A 17467-nucleotide genomic window follows, 5' to 3' on the forward strand; every position below is an offset into this window, starting at 1 on the left:
GTGCAAATTGAACTCGCGGGAGATATTTGAGATCTCAAAAAGCCTACACAACGACCTCTGGTGGTATTGTGAAAACAAAAACTTCTAAAAACATAGCTCCTGGTATGTATTTTGCTCTCTCCAGAAATGTATATAGGGGTACGTAATCAGAATGAGCCTGGGTTGGTTTAAACAGACAAATAAACAACACACAGCTAATTGTATTTTAAATTATCTAAAGATAGGGTTGGTTATCCATTATTTCCAGATCTCAATGTTGACAGACCATGATGTAAGTATATGGCAGCAAAAATTTAAACATGTTTTAGTCCTTTTTGGATATTTTAATGGAAAAAAAAAATTATATTGTGCTTTTAAAATGAATTTCATCCCTGTGCCTCATCCTTATTGGAGAAATGAGCAATGCTGCAAATGCTCTTTGTTGCAACCCTCTTCCCTACTCAAACTGTCAAACGAGCTTAGGCATAAACATATTTTGCAGTAACTAAATGCTTTGACTTGAAAAGTTTAGTCAAAAAACACACAACATTCAATCAAGCGACCGTGACCAGGCCGAATTCCGCTCTTAATAAACTCCCGCACTTCCACTGATCTCACTCCAAAACAGGGATTCGGTTCCCAACCCCTCTGACACCCCGCACCACGTGACCACACTTCCAAAAACACTTTAAAAGACTCGGGATACCACCAGAATTCCCACATGAGTGCTTTCACACCTCTACTTCAAGGAATCATCCCGGGACCGGACAAACAGTGCAGAATAGTCTCACAGTGTGATGATTTCCATTCAGCATCCAAAAGCACCGCGCAGCCTCTGACTGACTGCTGCAGAATCGCCGCTTTATCCATATTCTGACTTAATATGGCATTGAGAAACACAGACGTGTATAGTAATGTTAAGCCTACTGTTTTACTCGGATGTGTTTTAATGATCTGCACTGCGCTCAATAATGTGGACTCTTACCTCTATAACAACCGCTACGTCGGGTAAGTGTTTCATTCATTCAAAGTTTGTAAGCTGGAGTTGTAGTGAAGTCTGCAGTTCACTTGTTCTTGACTCGCGAACGAATCTTTTTATTGAAATTTCCTAAGTGCCTTCGTGCATTTATTAATAACCTTACTAAAGTTAATCAAACACACAACAAAAATACAGTTTGCAACTGAACATGCAGGCTATATGCTTGCTTAAAAGATAATGTGTAAAAAGGGCACGCGGTGATGTTGAGTCAGTTGATTTGTTCAAATGAACCGAATCACTACAAAATGAATCGGAGTTGTCATTTCGCGAGAATGCCAAGACGTAGGGAGTAGGGACACGGCGAAATCTTTTTGAAGTATTGAAGTGCACTCAGCGTCTCTGCGAATGAAGACTGGAGATCAGCCTGTCTCTTCTTATGTCAACACAGGCTTTATAAAACAAAGCAGTTTCAAGAGGCCAACATTTTTGCTTTGCTGAAAAGCACTCCTTAAGTGACATCTTTAAAGTATGCAGTTAGTCTGGACAGGTACAAGCACGACATGCAGAGGACTTCAAGAAAATCATAATAGATGCATACTGACAATTATCAGACTGATCATCATGTTGTTTGATGATAATAACCGTAAAGAATAGGGTAGAGTAGTGTAAACCCTATAAGTTAAGACTACTCAAATGATTTGAGGAAAGTGATTCCCTCAGTTTGTTTGAGTAATGGGAAATCGACAACTCAATTAATTGAGTTTACCAAATGTGGTCTCTTCATTGAATTAACTAAAATGTTTAATTACATAACTTAAATGTTTAAGATAACTTAAAATGGCTAATAGATTAAACTTCCAATTTTTTCAGCTTTTATATTCTTTATTTACTCCCAGGGCTAGTTATATCGAAGTTGTTATTTAGCCGCACCATGTTGGTATTTCATAACATCTATTTTTTACAAGGTGGGTTGTTAGCCCAGCGCTTAACCCCCAACTTGGAGGACCAGGACACACACATATACACTACGGACAATTTAGCTTAACCAATTCACCTATACCACATGTCTTTAGGCTGGTGGGGGAAACCAGAGCACCTGGAGGAAATCCATGCCAAAACAGGGAGAACATGCAAACTCCACACAGAAATGCCAACTGACCCAGCTAGGACTGGAACCAGCGACGTTTTTGCTGTGAGGAAACAGCGCTACACACTGCACCACCATGTCGCCCCGGCATGTATATGAATTAAGAAAAATGTTTAAAACCATTTAAATAAATATCTACTTACTAAGTGCCTCTGTCCTGCTGTGCTTCAGCAAAATTCAGCATCACAAGCAAAATGACCACCTTGTGTCTTATAAAATAAACTGACCAATCAGCGCGGTTGTCAAGGCAGAATTTCAAGCGTAACCAATCGTTTTAAACAGAGACATGGTGAATTGTTTAAAAAAGTCTAAACTTAAAATATAGTTTTTTTGCTGCCTAATGAGTAAGTTAAACACACCTGTTTAAGTTTGTAAAAACTTGGTATTTTTAAGTAATGTCAAGTTATATTAACTTAATATCTTTAGTAATGACAACAGCAGGATTTCCATTGTAACCTCTTTTGGGTTTTGGCCAAATAATAAAGAAAATAATGGGGTTAGACAAACCATATTTTTTTTACCAACAACACACAAGCCTCTCCTACAAATGAGCACTAGTTGTAAGATCGTCGGACCTATGGTTTCTGAGCAGTATTGCCAAAAGTGCCAAGAGTAAAAATGTTACTATTTACCCCACCTGCAGGGCAAGTTGTAACAGACAGAGGGTTAGTTGTAACACAGGCTTTAAAAGGCAGATTTCACACAATTAATTTAAATTCAGTTTACTTTAAATAGTATATTTCCTAAGTACTAAAGTAATTCCTAAGTAATTTTTTTATTTTTTATCTATTGGATAAACAATTTTTGGGTTTAATTGCATTATTATACGATGCATTTATTTGCATTATCAGCAATAAAACTGTTTTTTGTATTATTTTTTTTACATAAAAATTTCTCAACATTACACTTAAAATTCAAAATTTGATTTTGTTTGTTCAATTGATGTCCAACAGTGTGTGGCTACCCAGCAAACAATTTTGTCTTTAGACATCTAAACATAGACAGCTTGGCTAAAACAAGTCTAAACTTTGTTTATAAACTTTTTTTTTAAACTGTCAGTGAAAATCTAATTGATGTCTAAGAATAGGCCAAAACAAGACCGGTCAAATAGACCGATTTCTGTTTATTTGATGACTAGTATAGTTTTGGCCTATTCATAGACGTCTATCAAATTTTCACTGACAACTGAAGTTTAGCCTTGTTTTAGCCTAGCGTATGTTTATACATCTATTACACATCTATTACACATCTTTTAAAAAGAAAAAATGCTTGCTGGGTAATTTGCAACACCGCATTGTGTTGTGTTTTGCTCAATACTGGCTAGCAGTCATCGTGTGTTTTTTACATCCTTCAAAATTCTTCCATCTTTTAGCCTAGAAGACGGTAGTCACAACAATATAAGATTTTACTTACATACTTTGACAGATTTTTTTAAATAAAAAAAAACATAGACTGTAAAAAAAATACTTTTATGATGCAAAAATGGTTTCACCTATGTTTCTCATCCAAATTTCGCTGAACTTTTACAATAATTGGCAGGAACACATCTGCTGACACTGTGGTAAAAACCTCGGAAGCATGCCATGGTTAACCCTGAGCAAAGACCTTAAAACTACATGCTACATTTTACCCTGCTTTATTACATTGTGCCCATGCTCCTATAAGTGTACAGCATTAGATTTTGTAGGGCTTTTCAGTTCAGTTAAATCTAACTCTTGCTGTTTTAGTGTTGTGAATTTGAATTAAGTGTGAATGCTGCTATCTACATCAAACAAGTGAACTAAAATCGATCAAATGTTGGGTTTTACTCTGCTTCTAAAATCCTATTTTACAAATTCTTATAGACAGCATAATGATTTTTTTAAAATAAATAGCTCTGCAATGCTGCATTTTTCAAAAATGTAGTGATTGTAGTAAAATGTGTGAAATATTATTGCAATTTATAATTACAGAACTATATTTATATTTTAAAGGGCAACACTGTGAAGGTTGCTGGTTTGAACCCCAGGTGGGTCAGTTTCTGTGTGGAGTTTGCATGTTCTCCCTGTGTTTGCATGGGTTTCCTCCGGGTGCTCTGGTTTCCCCCTACAGTCCAAAGACATGGGGTATACGTTAATTGAATAAGCTAAAATTGTCAGTAGTGTATGGGTGTTTCCCAGTGCTTGGTTGTGACTGAAAGGGCATCTGCTACGTAAAACACATGCTGGATAAGTTGGCGGTTCATTCTGTTGTGGCGAAAGCCGACTAAGCTGAAAAGAAAATGAATGAATGCATATATATTTTAGAGTGTAAATGATTCATGTGATGTAAAGCTCATTTTTAGCCATCATTACTTCAGTCTACTGTGTCACACAACCCTTTAGAAATCATTATAATATCCTGATTTGCTGATTAGATTTTTAGGATATGATTTCAAAAATATATATTTATTACTATTAAATTATTAAATTATTATTGTAATTAAAAATACTTTTTTTTTTTAATAAAAATTGTCAAATTTCAACATCCTGTCAGTTTTATGGTTTAGGGTGCTATAAATTCCTGTCCTGTATAGGATCGTTCTGTTTATTTTCTCCATTCCCTCAATTGGATGTTTTACATGGGGCTATAAAGCGCACTAATCAACGCCTCTTCACGTATGTGAGGGTGCGAAACCAAGAGGCATAGCATCATTCCTGACACATTCACACACCAACCTAAATGCCAAAGTTTGTCCTGAATGTCTGATTGATACAGCAGCTGACATCAGACAGAGAAGATCCAGAATGTTTTACTATAGTAATATAGCAATTCATGAAACTCTAAAATAGACAACATGACAAAAAAGCTACAATGAGACATCATTATTATATTCAGCAATTTAAAAGAGCTACTCTGGCTGATTGGAAAAAACGTGACTAACATGTTTGCATTTTGTAGCTAGAAGTACAATTTGCTGCATTTTTTAGCTAAGATGAACACTAGAGACAGTAAAACACCAACAATAGTTATTTAATGCAAATTAAGATTATACAGCAGATTATCAATTAACGAAGACTCGTTTTCATACAAACTCCTTGCACAATACAACGTTCTCACTTCAAAACACTTTTAATTTCATGATATGATGTATGGTGAGGCATGGTGGCTCAGTGGTTAGCCCTGTCGACTCACAGCAAGAAGGTCGCTGGTTCAAGTCCCGGCTGGGTCAGTTGGCCTTTCTGTGTGGAGTTTGCATGTTCTCCTCATGTTCATGTGGGTTTCCTCCAGGTGCTCTGGTTTCCCCCACAGTCCAAAGGCCTGCGCTAAAGGTGAATTGGATTAACTATTGACCGTTGTGTATGAATGTGTGTGTGTGTGAATGCAAGAGTGTATGGGTATTTCCAAGTACTGGGTTACGGCTGAAAATATACATTAGTATGAGCAAAGCAACCATTTATATTCATAAAATACACTGTTGTTGTCTGCAAAAATGTCAATAATAATCATATTAAACATACTCTAATGACGTGCTTTATTCACATCATACAGACCTGCATAGTATGTATATTGTGTGTATAATTAGAAGATTTACGCTGAATGGAGTTGTACTTTTAGCATGTGATTCAGTTTAGGACCATAATCAGTCCACTCTGGAAATATGATATTGGCCACATTTAAAACAGTCTGGACTGGTTTTAGGAATTAAGAGTAATATTTTGATCTGTTTCATAACCCAAACGGATTGAATTTTGCTTTAAAAAAACAAAGGAAACCATATGAATTTGGGACAAAGGGGGTAAACTTTTTTTTGCTGAACTCCCCCTTTAAGTAAAAGTGATTGTCATGTTAATAACTAAATTTGTCATATGTTTGCCTTAAGCAGGCAATAGTTTTAAACACAATCTTAGAATTGTTCTCTGCAATCAATGTTTTTTGGGATTGACTCACTTTTTAGGTTTTTGACTGTTTCTAGGTTTGCATAAATATTTCTTAATACCAATTTCCTTTAGCTTTCTTTTGTTCACTCAACCTTTCATATTTAAGTTCTATAGCCATTTTTAATTAGCACAACAAAGATTTGTTATAGAACTGCTGCACCTCTAGAAAACTAACAGCCTTAAATTGATTTAACTAAACATTTTTATATCACTGACAGCTTCATTTTTAAGTCAGTAGAATTTTGTCAAATGTTGAGTAAACACAAAAGAAATGAAAAATTAAAGAAATTTGGCTTTGTAGCTTCTTTTTTGTTGTTGTACTGGCTAAATTCAGTTCTACAGTTTGTGCAAAAAAACTGATCTGAGAAAGAAACTGATTTGAGCACTAATTCCTTCAGTCAGTGTGAACATAACCTAAGTGGCAATAAAATGGAAAAGATCAGACTCCATGCAGTTTGTGCTGTTCACAGTCATGACAAAAAGCAACACAGGGTTATTGTGAAAACATACCCCCGTAAACACTTTTGGAGAGTGCAAATTATGTAGCGAGGGCTATACGGGCTGTATGATGCCGCCGACAGCTTCTGTTTGTTTACGTGGTATCAGTTGACCGTTTACCTCTGTGTGGACGGCTTTTCTGCTGTTACCAGTTTATCTAGTGGCTCGATGTGTACATCGGCAGACTTGAGACGTAGAGAGGAGTTGACTGCGATAATGGGTTTCGAGTCTGTCAAAGAATTGTTTCAGAAAGCAGGTAAAACAAAAGGCAAAATAAAAGCAACAACCGGGTGAAATTATGGTAAGATCTGAAAATGTGGTCAGGCAGCCTCGAGGGCTTTTCTTTTTTTCTGGATTGCTCTTGAAAACACTGTCGGTTGGGTTTAGTGAAGGCGGTGGGCGGAGGCATTGATTGGTCAGTCGGTCAACTGCAGCCTCTGGTGGATTTATGCGAGAAGAGCAGGCGTGAATGGACGAGAAAGAGAAATTTGCTAGAGAAATTTGAGATCTGAAAAATACACAGTGGCCTCTGGCGGATTCACGAAAACAAAAACTGCAATTAACGTATCTCCTGGGACGTATTTCGCAATCTCCAGAAATCTATACTGGGGTACATATCCATAATAACCTTTGTGGCAAAAAAACATGTCACATATGGGCAAAAAAATGTAATTTAAATTATTATTATTTTTATTATCATTAGTTTTGCCCTCATTTGCCTGCAGTGTGAACATAGCCTAACTTGCACATGTTCAAGAAGCACAATAATGTCACTTTTACAAAAAAGTCACCACAAACACATGTACTTCCTTGTACTTCCCTGCAGCTGAGGAGGGGTTTATTATTTATCAGATGTTGCATGACACCACACAATAAAGATTCTGTGGGAAATACCATCCGAGTCATCAAATACCACACACAAAGACACTTCAGGTGTGGCGTCAAGCATAATTTCCTCTGCTCTCACTATTAGCGGAGGATGACGTCCTCAATGATGAACCCAGAGCAGTTTTGTGGCTGTCTTGTGTAATGATAGAGCTGGAATGAAGCTCCTCGCACAATTACACCACAAAAAAAATGAGAATATAACCTGGAGCATCAGCGTCACTCACAGCCTAAAAATAGCAGATTGCTTTTAGTGATGTAATGAGGTCATCTTTGGTGTGTTTTGAGCCGTTTCAAAGAAAACAAGTCTCAGTGAAGACTTTATGTGTCTGCTAGTTCAATAAAACTGTCTGCAGGCTTCTCTGTTCTTGTAAATATTAACATTAATCACTACTCAAAAAGTGGAGTTAAGGATTTAAATGATATACTGATGCTGAGTTTTCAGTAAATTCAGCATGGCTTGTTTGTGTTACAATTTTGAATTGAGCTAAAAGGAATTAATTTTCTTACATATATACATCACAAAATTTATATATGTAATGATCACAGCAAGAAGGTCACTGGTTTGAGTCCTAACTGGGTCAGTTGGCATTTCTGTGTGGAGTTTGCATGTTCTACCCGTGTTGCCGTAGTGTATGTGTGTGTGAATGAGTGTGTATGGATGTTTCCCAGTACTGGGTTGCAGCTGGGAGGGCATCCACTGTGTAAAACATATGCTGGATAAGTTGGTGGTTCATTCTGCTGTGGCGACCCCTATAATAGAACTAAGCCGAAGGAAAATTTAGGAATGATATCTTGCATCTTGAAGGCATAGTTCACGGCAAAAATTTTATTTTATTTTATTTTATTTTATTTTATTTTATTTTATTTTATTTTATTTTATTTTTGAACACACAAAAAAGTAGAACTGGAAGCCATTGACATCCATAGCAGAAAAGAAAATCAAGTTGAATTTCTTCAAAATTTCAAACGGGGGGGGGATACGTCCCCCTCACTTTTTGAGACAGACCATTTAGAAACAGGTGATTAAGAATGTAAACTTTTGGATTTCATACAGCTGTCCCCCCACTTTTAAAATGTCCCCTACACCCTTGGTATTGGGAATTGTGGTTCATTAATCTTTTTCAAGATTTTTGTGAAATCTTTTGTAGCATTATACATGTTTTAATGTCACTTTTGATTAATTTAATGCATTGATTGGCTGAGCAAATGTATTTTAAAACATATGAGTATTAAATCATAACTGATTTATTCTTATTGAAAAATAACTCTGTTAGGTTTAAATGAATATAAATATATTTTATTTGTTTAAAAAAAAGAAAACACTAAAGATAATTAGTTATTTACTGCATTTTGCATCTGCCTGTGTATAATGAAATCATATTTTTCTCTGCAGTGATCAAGTGTTCAGAATAATCCCCAGCAGTAAACCAGAGGTTCAAGCAGTCAAACAGCTTTTCCAAAACCTGACAGTGAGTCCCTTATTTTTTACAATACTCATATAATACCAAAGACATAAAAACGAAAAAACATCATCCAAAAAAAAAAAACACTTGTGTTATCAAAACCTTTTCTTCTGCAAAAGTGATCATATTTCTTCCACAGTAAACAATTTTTAGTTTATCACAGTGCAACAGTCCTTAACTTTTTTGTGTGTGCGATCACTCTGTCATTCTCAGCACCAATGATGCGTGAACATACTTTTTCAGAAACACCAGCAGATACAAGCACTAGATATGCTGTGGTCAGGATACAGCAGGGAAAATAAATATTGAACACTATTATAGAATAATATTTCTGAAGGAGCTGTTGACATGGAATTGAACCAGATTTTGGTAAAAACACAAACAATATAAACCATAAAAATAAAACAAAACAATAAAAATTCTGAAAAATTTGTTATGTGTAATAACACTGAAATGACAGAAGGAGAAAGTACTGACCTACTGAAACTTATTTAATACTTTATATAAAAGGCTTTTGGGGTGATGGCAGCTTTAAGAGGGCTTTCATGTGGTGAATGAATGACATGAATTGCTCAGGTGTGAGTTTTTCACAGATTTTAACAGGGTGTAAAAATCTTGATGGTTCTTTGGGTCTTGTATATCAAATTTGGTCTTTAATTTGTATTTCTATTGGATTTTAGTCAGGTAATTGGCTGGGCCATTCTACAGCTTAACTTTCTTTCTCTGAAAGCATTTGAGAGTTTCCTTGGCTGTCTTTTGTATCATTGTCTTGCTGAAATGTCCACCCTGGTTTTATCTTCATCCTCCTAATAATGTAGATGTTGGACTGAAGCAATTAGTATTCATTTACAATGATGAAGGGCAGAGGATTGGTGAATAACTACTGAGAGATTTTAGCTGCTGTCTGGGCTTTGATTGCCTTTTTACACCTCCCTTTCTTTATGTGTTCAATACTTTTTTCCTGCATAATTTCATTGTATTACACATAACTTAGTTTTTAAAATAATTCGATTTGTTTTCTTTGCATAATTGGATTTCTTTGGTTGTTACCAACAACTGGGGAATATTGCAAGTCAGCGGCATCTCTAGAAATACGTTTTCGGAGAAAATAGTGATGTGATCAATACTTATTTTCCCCACTGTATATGAGGACACCCCTTTTTGAAAATGAAGATTTTAATCCATTTCTCTTTGAATATAGCCATATATTTTCCTGCATTTAAGAAAACATTTTTATTAAACAGTTATCTAAGTTAAAATAAATTTTCGATCATCTAACATCTTTCAGAGTATAAATATAATACATTTAAATTCAAATGTGTAATATATAGATTTTTTTTTAAGTCAATCTATATAATTAAACTAAATTTATAAATGTTTTATGTTTCCATTGATTTTTCCTGTTTCATAACATTTTATTTGTTGTTTTCTTAATTTGGGTGTACAAATTTTTGGACCGTGATGTTACGTTTTTTGTTAGATTATTTCCAGCTTTACTTTAACTGTCTGATGTAATGTAGTTAGATTTATCGGCTATAGCATTCTGTAGAAAATATTCATTTAAAGACAAACTGAGACCTTTGAGGGGTGTACTCATTTATGTTATATATGTGTGTGTGTGTGTGTGTGCGTGCGTGCATGCGTGCGTGTGTGTGTGTGTATATGTATATGTATACACACACACAGTTGAAGTCAGAATTATTAGCCCCCCTTTGAATTTTTTTTTCTTCCTTTTTTAAACATTTCCCAAAGTATGTTTAACAGAGCAAGGAAATGTTCACGGTATATCTAATAATATTTTTGTCTTCTGGAGAAAGTCTTATTTGTTTTATTTCGATTAGAATAAAAGCAGTTTTCATTTTTTTTAAAAGCCATTTTAAGGTAAAAATTATTAGCCCCTTTTAATTTTTTACAGAACAAACCATTGTAATACAATAACTTGCACAATTCCCCTAACCTGCCTAGTTAACCTAATTAACCTAGTTAAGCCTTTAAATGTCACTTTAAGCTGAATAGAAGTGTCTTAAAAAATATCTTGTAACATATTATTTACTGTCTTCATGGCAAAGATAAAATAAATCAGTTATTAGAAATTAGTCATTAAAACTATTATGTTTAGAAATGTGTTGAAAAAATTCTTCTCTTCATTAAACAGAAATTGTGGGAAAATATATATATAATTCCCATATTTTATGGGTCTTTTGCATCAAAACAACACTTTTAAAATTCTTAAAATACAACTGTAGCCTATCATAATGGGGACATATGACCACCAGATCCTGCATCCTCAGAATTCAAATGCGCATCATTTATATTCAACATATTCAAGCATATCTTTGCAAGCAGTTCTAGTGGCTTGTTTTGATAATTTTTCCATATTTCATACATTTTCCCCTCACATTTACTAAAGAAGTGTTGCTGACAATCATCACTATCACTAGCATGCCAAATGGTTGTATAGTCAAATGTTTTCTTTTTTAAAACACCTCTCTTTTTTACCACCCGCTTTTCTAGATGACATGCTCATCATCCCAGTCTCATGCTTTCACTGTGCATGCAAAATCTGTTTCAAGAACATACCCGTCACACACCATCAAAACAAACGTGTCAAATGTGTTTCAGCTGCCAGGTTTGTGAGCATCTGTTAGGAATGCAGCACAGATCTGAGGAGTTTTTCCTGCATGCACAAAAACAGCTCTACAACTGCGCTTTTCAGTTGACACAATTCTTAGATGAATAGAAAGCTCAAACAAACACCATTTATAAAGTGTCAATGTTAAAAAAAAAAAATCTGTTCTAACTTGTAATATATATATATTATCTTATTATATTATAAAATCTTAATATTATATATACAAATAATTAAAATATGTATTTTAATGTAAATTAAATACAATGTCTTCTGCATGCTTCGATAATAGCAGATAATAAATACCAAACTAGCGGTTATCTGGTGTTAAATGGTCCTGTTGTTGTAGCCAAAGTCAACAGTCTAGTGATTTGGCAGCCGCACAGAGGAGCATGATGATGCACATCTGAGCTTTTGCTTCAGGGACTGGTATCTGGGCTCCAGCATATGTTGGCAATCTAAAGTGCTTTTGTGGATCCACACACACAGAAATGGATTAATTCGCTCAAATGCTGAAGCTCTGTTTCAGACTCTCTGTGTAAATGAGCTGAATCAGCCAGTCTCTGATCTACAGATCGTACAGCACATGGGAAAAGCTTTATCACCGATCTCCACTCCAGTTCAGTGATCTATCCTCGTGTGATAAACTGCTTAAAAATTGTCAAGGACCCGATTTCCTCCCAAAGAGTGGTTCATCTGTTCATTTCTTCATGGTTTTGGGTTTGATTTGTCCCACAGGCATGTTAACCATGAACAAATGTATTATTTGTTTGTAGTTAAAAAGGGGACATCTAATGTTATGAGTGTGCTCTTATGTTCACTTTGAAATTATACAGTACATGTGGAATGTGTGTGGAATAAGTGGCAATGTAAATCAAACTTGTTATTATCGCAATTTATTACATGGCTGTCTAGAATACTTGATTCTGATTGGTAAATCATGATATTCCATGTTATTCTGAGATAACAACCATTGAATCTAATAATAGAGGCTCACCTGGGTACTTTCAATCATCTTAGCGTTAGTAATTATGTTCACATCCAATGTTTGGCACCATCTTGTGACGGAATAATATGTAGGTTAGTTTATGCTCCATTCAGCCATTTTCATTTCTGTCTGCTTTGTGCTTAATTAAAAAGCAGGATAAAGTTCAGCCACATGGTTGTTTTCACAGAATTAAGCCATCTAGTCCAATAGAACAGTCCTCCACTTCCAATGGGGCTACCAATGATCCTGTCTGGCTTTATTCTGTGATAACAACTTCATTCCTTACATAAAGCTGGACAGACTTATCAGTAGCCTACACTATCAGTTTTTATTATCAGTTATATAAACTAAACTACTGATTATACAGTCGCAAGATGGCGCCAAACTGGTCAAGAACAGCAGTGTGATAGATTTACATACATATACTCACTAATAATGAAGATGACTTTAAATGCTCGGATGAACATGTGTTAATCATTTCAACAATTGTTATCTGGGGATAACATACATTGGAATGTAGTGATTGACAAACCAAAATCAAGTATTCTAGAGAGCCATTTAATAAACTGGGAATAGCATACCTTGGAATGTCAGGATTAATTGATCAGCATTCAAGAGAGTTGTGTAATAATAACATACATTGGAATTTCATGATTGACTAATCGGAATCAAGTTTTCCAGAGAGCCATGTAATGAAAGCGTTGGGATTAACCAATCAAAATCAAGTATTCTAGAGACCCATGTCATAAACTGGGAATATCATACCTTGGAATGACTATCATACCTCTGACTGATCAGAATAAAGCATTCAAGAGAGTTGTGTAATAAAAAACCTTGGAATGTCGGTATTAACCAATTAATCAAGTAATGTGGAGAGCTCTATATTAGAATTTTTTTTAGAATTGAATCAAGTATCAAGTATTTATCAAGTATTTGAATCAAGTATTTAGAATCAGAATCAAATATCCCAGAGAGCCATGTAATAAACTGTGAATAACATATGTTGGAATGTCAGGATTGACCAATCAAAATGATGTTTTCCAGAAAGAGCCATGTAGTAAAAAACATTGGATTGTTGGGATTCACCAATCAAAATCGACTATTGCAGAGAGTAATATATTAGAAAATTTCATGATTGACTAATCAGAATCAAGTATTCCAGAGAGCCATGTAATAAGCTTGGAATAACATACCTTGGAATGTCAGGATTGAGGTAGAAGTGTGGTTTTCTCTACCCACCGAACTGATTGACAGGCGCATATTAACATGTCTCAGAAGTAACGTGTATACACATATATGTACTACAAACTTTGTAATGGCAATTGTTTGACTCATCATTTCAGAAAGGCTTGAATAAACTCCACCACAAATATATCAAATAACATTACTTGGAATTTTTGACTAATAAACTATATCTCTGCTTCATCCATGTCTGTCTCTGGCACTGACGGCTGTTTATCCGACATAACACAGTAGAAGCAGACACATGTGTGTACGGTAGGTGGGGAGAACCAGCTCATTTGCATTTAAAGGCATGCTACAAAAACAGCTACACTTTCCTTTGACCCCAAAATGGGCATTTTCAGCATTCTATAATAAATAACCTGGTGGGTTATTTCAGCTGAAACCGTACAAACACATTCTGGTGACACAGTGTAAAAGGCGGAAAATAGGAGCCCTTTAAGCATTAATTAATATGATGAATATAATGAATATTAGTGCACCCATATTGTAAAGTGTTACCAAATTATTATGCTCACATGTTGATATTTGCAAAAATCTCACTCTTACTTGTTTCGCAGTACTTAATATTAAAATAGATAAAATTAATAAAATTATTTATTAATTGTTTACTTAATTTTTTGCTTTCATAACTTTAATAATAGGGTAATTCTAACTGCATTTTAATATGATTCACCGCACAGTCATTGTTTTTGTTTCATTTAGTTTTTGTTTAGTTTTTTTTGTAAGTTTGAGTGATAAAGTCAGGTCACACATCACAACAACAATGCAATAAATATTACACAGCCCGTATACTCGCCACCATATCCTTAAAATTTCATTCAAATTTTCAACACTCAGTGTGTGATAAGAATCGTGAAAAAACATTGTAATTTAATACCAAATCTTGAAAGGTTTGGAAAGCATGAGGGTGAGTAAATGATGACAGAAGTTTCATTTAAGCTCCAAAGAACAACATGCTTGATTGACCTCAGTGATGTTCTGCAGGTGGACCTTTGGCTGCCCAACAGTGCATCTCTGATTCGAGAAAACGGCTCAATCGACGTTCATGTGAGGCGGGACAAGACGCATTGGCTGAGAAATCATCTTCACCAAGCACACATCTACTATGAGTGAGTCTCTTTTTCCACTGTAATAAGACTTCTGTGGGATAAACATCAGTTTCTGTCAAGCCGATCTTACACTGTAAAAAATAAATCCGTCAAATTTACGGTTAAAAAAATGCCAGCTGTGATTGCCAGTTTTTCACTGTTAAAAATACGGTATCAACTGTGAAAGCAATTTCTCATTTTTACAGTAAACTACCGTATTTCATTAATTTATAGATGTAATTAATAGATGTAATGTAATTTATATATGTGTCTGTATTTTGAATTACTGACATCTACACATCTTTTGTTACACAGAAAGACACGTTAGTACAGCCATATGCAGGCGGTGATGAGAAAGTTACATAATGAACCAGTGCTCATCACAAACCACTTTTCCCACAAGCAGAAAAGTGTATCAGTGCATAGAAGGTGCTCAGTGTCATTCACAGTATGGTAAACACCAGTATGGTAACACGCATAAAATTAAAGTCATGAAATAAACATTGTTTATCAACATTAGATGTACAGAACTGATGGAGAAACAACTAAAAAGATCCATAGTAATGTCAACAAAAGTCATAAAAGTGATGTGCCATGCAGGGAATTCTGGCAAAGTCAATTTACGGTTATTCGTCGTATATATTAAGTAAACATACTGTTAACCAGATTACGGATTTTTACTGTAGCATTTTTACAGTTGTTTACCATTGAAATCACGGCCATTTTTTACAGTGAACTAGGAAAAGTCACTATTTTACATATTGTCAGAAAAGTAGATCACTTATACAAATTCATTTATATGAAAACAAATCATTTTTATAATGAGGCTTACACCCAAAAAAAACCCTAACCCTAACCCTCACTGGGGGATTAGCAAATCATACTAAAATGTACAAATGAGATCATAGAAATGAATGTGACTGAGTTGCAAATTGTTTCTGTGGAACACATTTTGAGTTATCCACTTGAATGTAAATGCTCATACACACCCGGACGCTTTTCGTTTGCGTTTATCGTCAGTGTTTTTCGAGACGTTATTCCGGAATCAAACCCAATCGATTTTCACCGGCATCAGGCAGAAGAGTATGCAAAATCACTCCTTGACCTTAGATGGCGCTACACAACTTTAAGCTTCTGACACCTGCTTGTAACACAGAAGAAGAAGACAGAAAGTTGACACGCTTGTTGTTAAAGTTACTGGCGATTCGAACAAGCATGGATGGTTCAAGTAGCAGCTCTAGCTCTAGCGATGAAGAAATGATTATTGTTCACCAGTGCAATAAGCAGTTCCACGTTTATATCAACTCTGGGCATCTTCTTCAGTGTGCGCTCGCATTCACAGTTTTGTGCATAGGCACCTCCAACATCAACATCAGCAGCTCTGTGATTGAGAACAAAAGTGCCAATCTGATTGGTGGAGAGGGTTTTGATGCGGCGCGTCTAAACAAAAAACAAGCATGAGGCATTTAATAAAAAACGAAGCTTTTATGCCTGTTGTTTTGCGCATTGGTGTGCACAATCACATCAGTGCCCTTTATTTAGTGGGAGGCATTAAACATCGACGGAAAACGTGAGCAAAAAGTATCCCGGTGTGCACGGGCCTTAAGGCTGGGCAATATGGCAAAAATAATAATAATATGTATAATACGTATATGTAACTGCAAAAACATACTTCAACATATGTTTGATTGCAGCTTCTAGGTCAAATGAATACTATGGGGCAGTATGATGCCAACAAATTTTGTTCCTTTTCACACTAATGATATATTCGCAGGGACATATTTTCTAAGATTAAAGGATCATTTTCATTCAGTTCTCTGCACAACGCCAAATATATACCTAACCCTAACTTTATGATGTCTATGATTTATAATATGATATGTTTGCCTCCCCTATATTTGTCAATATGGACTATTTTTCAAGTGTGGACAGTTTGCTTAGTAGCTCACTTTATATAGTGTGTTACTTGTGATGCAGAGCCCTCGAGTTCAAACCTGGTAAAGCAAGGTTCCACAAAAGAGATTAATGCCATGTAAAATCGAGGTTGTGGTATACTTTTCTCTTGCATTGGCTTTTAAAAATATTATTGGTTGGGTTTAGGTAAGTGTTTATATCAATGGTTCAATGGTCTAGGTCAGTGGTCCCCAACCTGAAGTGGTCCTCATCATCGCAGACATTGTCCGTGACCATTTTACGATGGCCATCAATCATTTTCTCAGAGGATGACAAGCTGACCAAACTTTTTCTGCAACTCTGATATGAGTTTTATTTATAGAGAAAATTAAAAAGCACTGCAGCGTTTGTCTGAGATAATTAGTCTACCGAAATGTGTATCTTCCTTTCAAAATATCAAGTCGATCAGACAGTTCTTGTCACGTGACTCACGGTGTGCTCGCAGCATTCTGTTTTTAACTGGGTAAATGTTTTTAAAATTGGTGAATGTTTTAATCCTTGATAACTGCTTTTAACTCTGTGAGCCTGGAAGGCGCGTGCGCATCACGCCACTTCCGCACATTGCTCCCAATTGGCTTGTGCCTCCATTGGATATAACAAACTTGATGCGGAAAAGATGCAATATGTGAATGGCCACCATCATTTGCAATCTCCAGCAGTTGATCTTGCACAGACATGCTGGATTCACCTGATTTGTTGACAAATGGGTTG

The 17467-nt window shown here is 35.4% G+C and overlaps 1 protein-coding gene across 1 annotated transcript in view; it reads left to right on the forward strand.

The window, feature by feature from the left end:
• Window positions 1–714: 714 nt before the first annotated feature.
• The window catches only part of cpa6 (carboxypeptidase A6), a 40653-nt gene continuing 23900 nt past the window's right edge, over window positions 715–17467 (forward strand). The window contains exons 1-3 of the mRNA XM_056451062.1: window positions 715–987; window positions 8784–8859; window positions 14700–14824. Of these exons, the coding sequence (XP_056307037.1) occupies window positions 863–987; window positions 8784–8859; window positions 14700–14824 (326 nt within the window). The 5' untranslated portion in view covers window positions 715–862. The remainder of the gene's footprint in view (window positions 988–8783; window positions 8860–14699; window positions 14825–17467) is intronic.

This window comes from Danio aesculapii, chromosome 24 (genome assembly GCF_903798145.1).
Source record: "Danio aesculapii chromosome 24, fDanAes4.1, whole genome shotgun sequence".
NCBI classification, from domain to species: Eukaryota; Metazoa; Chordata; class Actinopteri; order Cypriniformes; family Danionidae; genus Danio; species Danio aesculapii.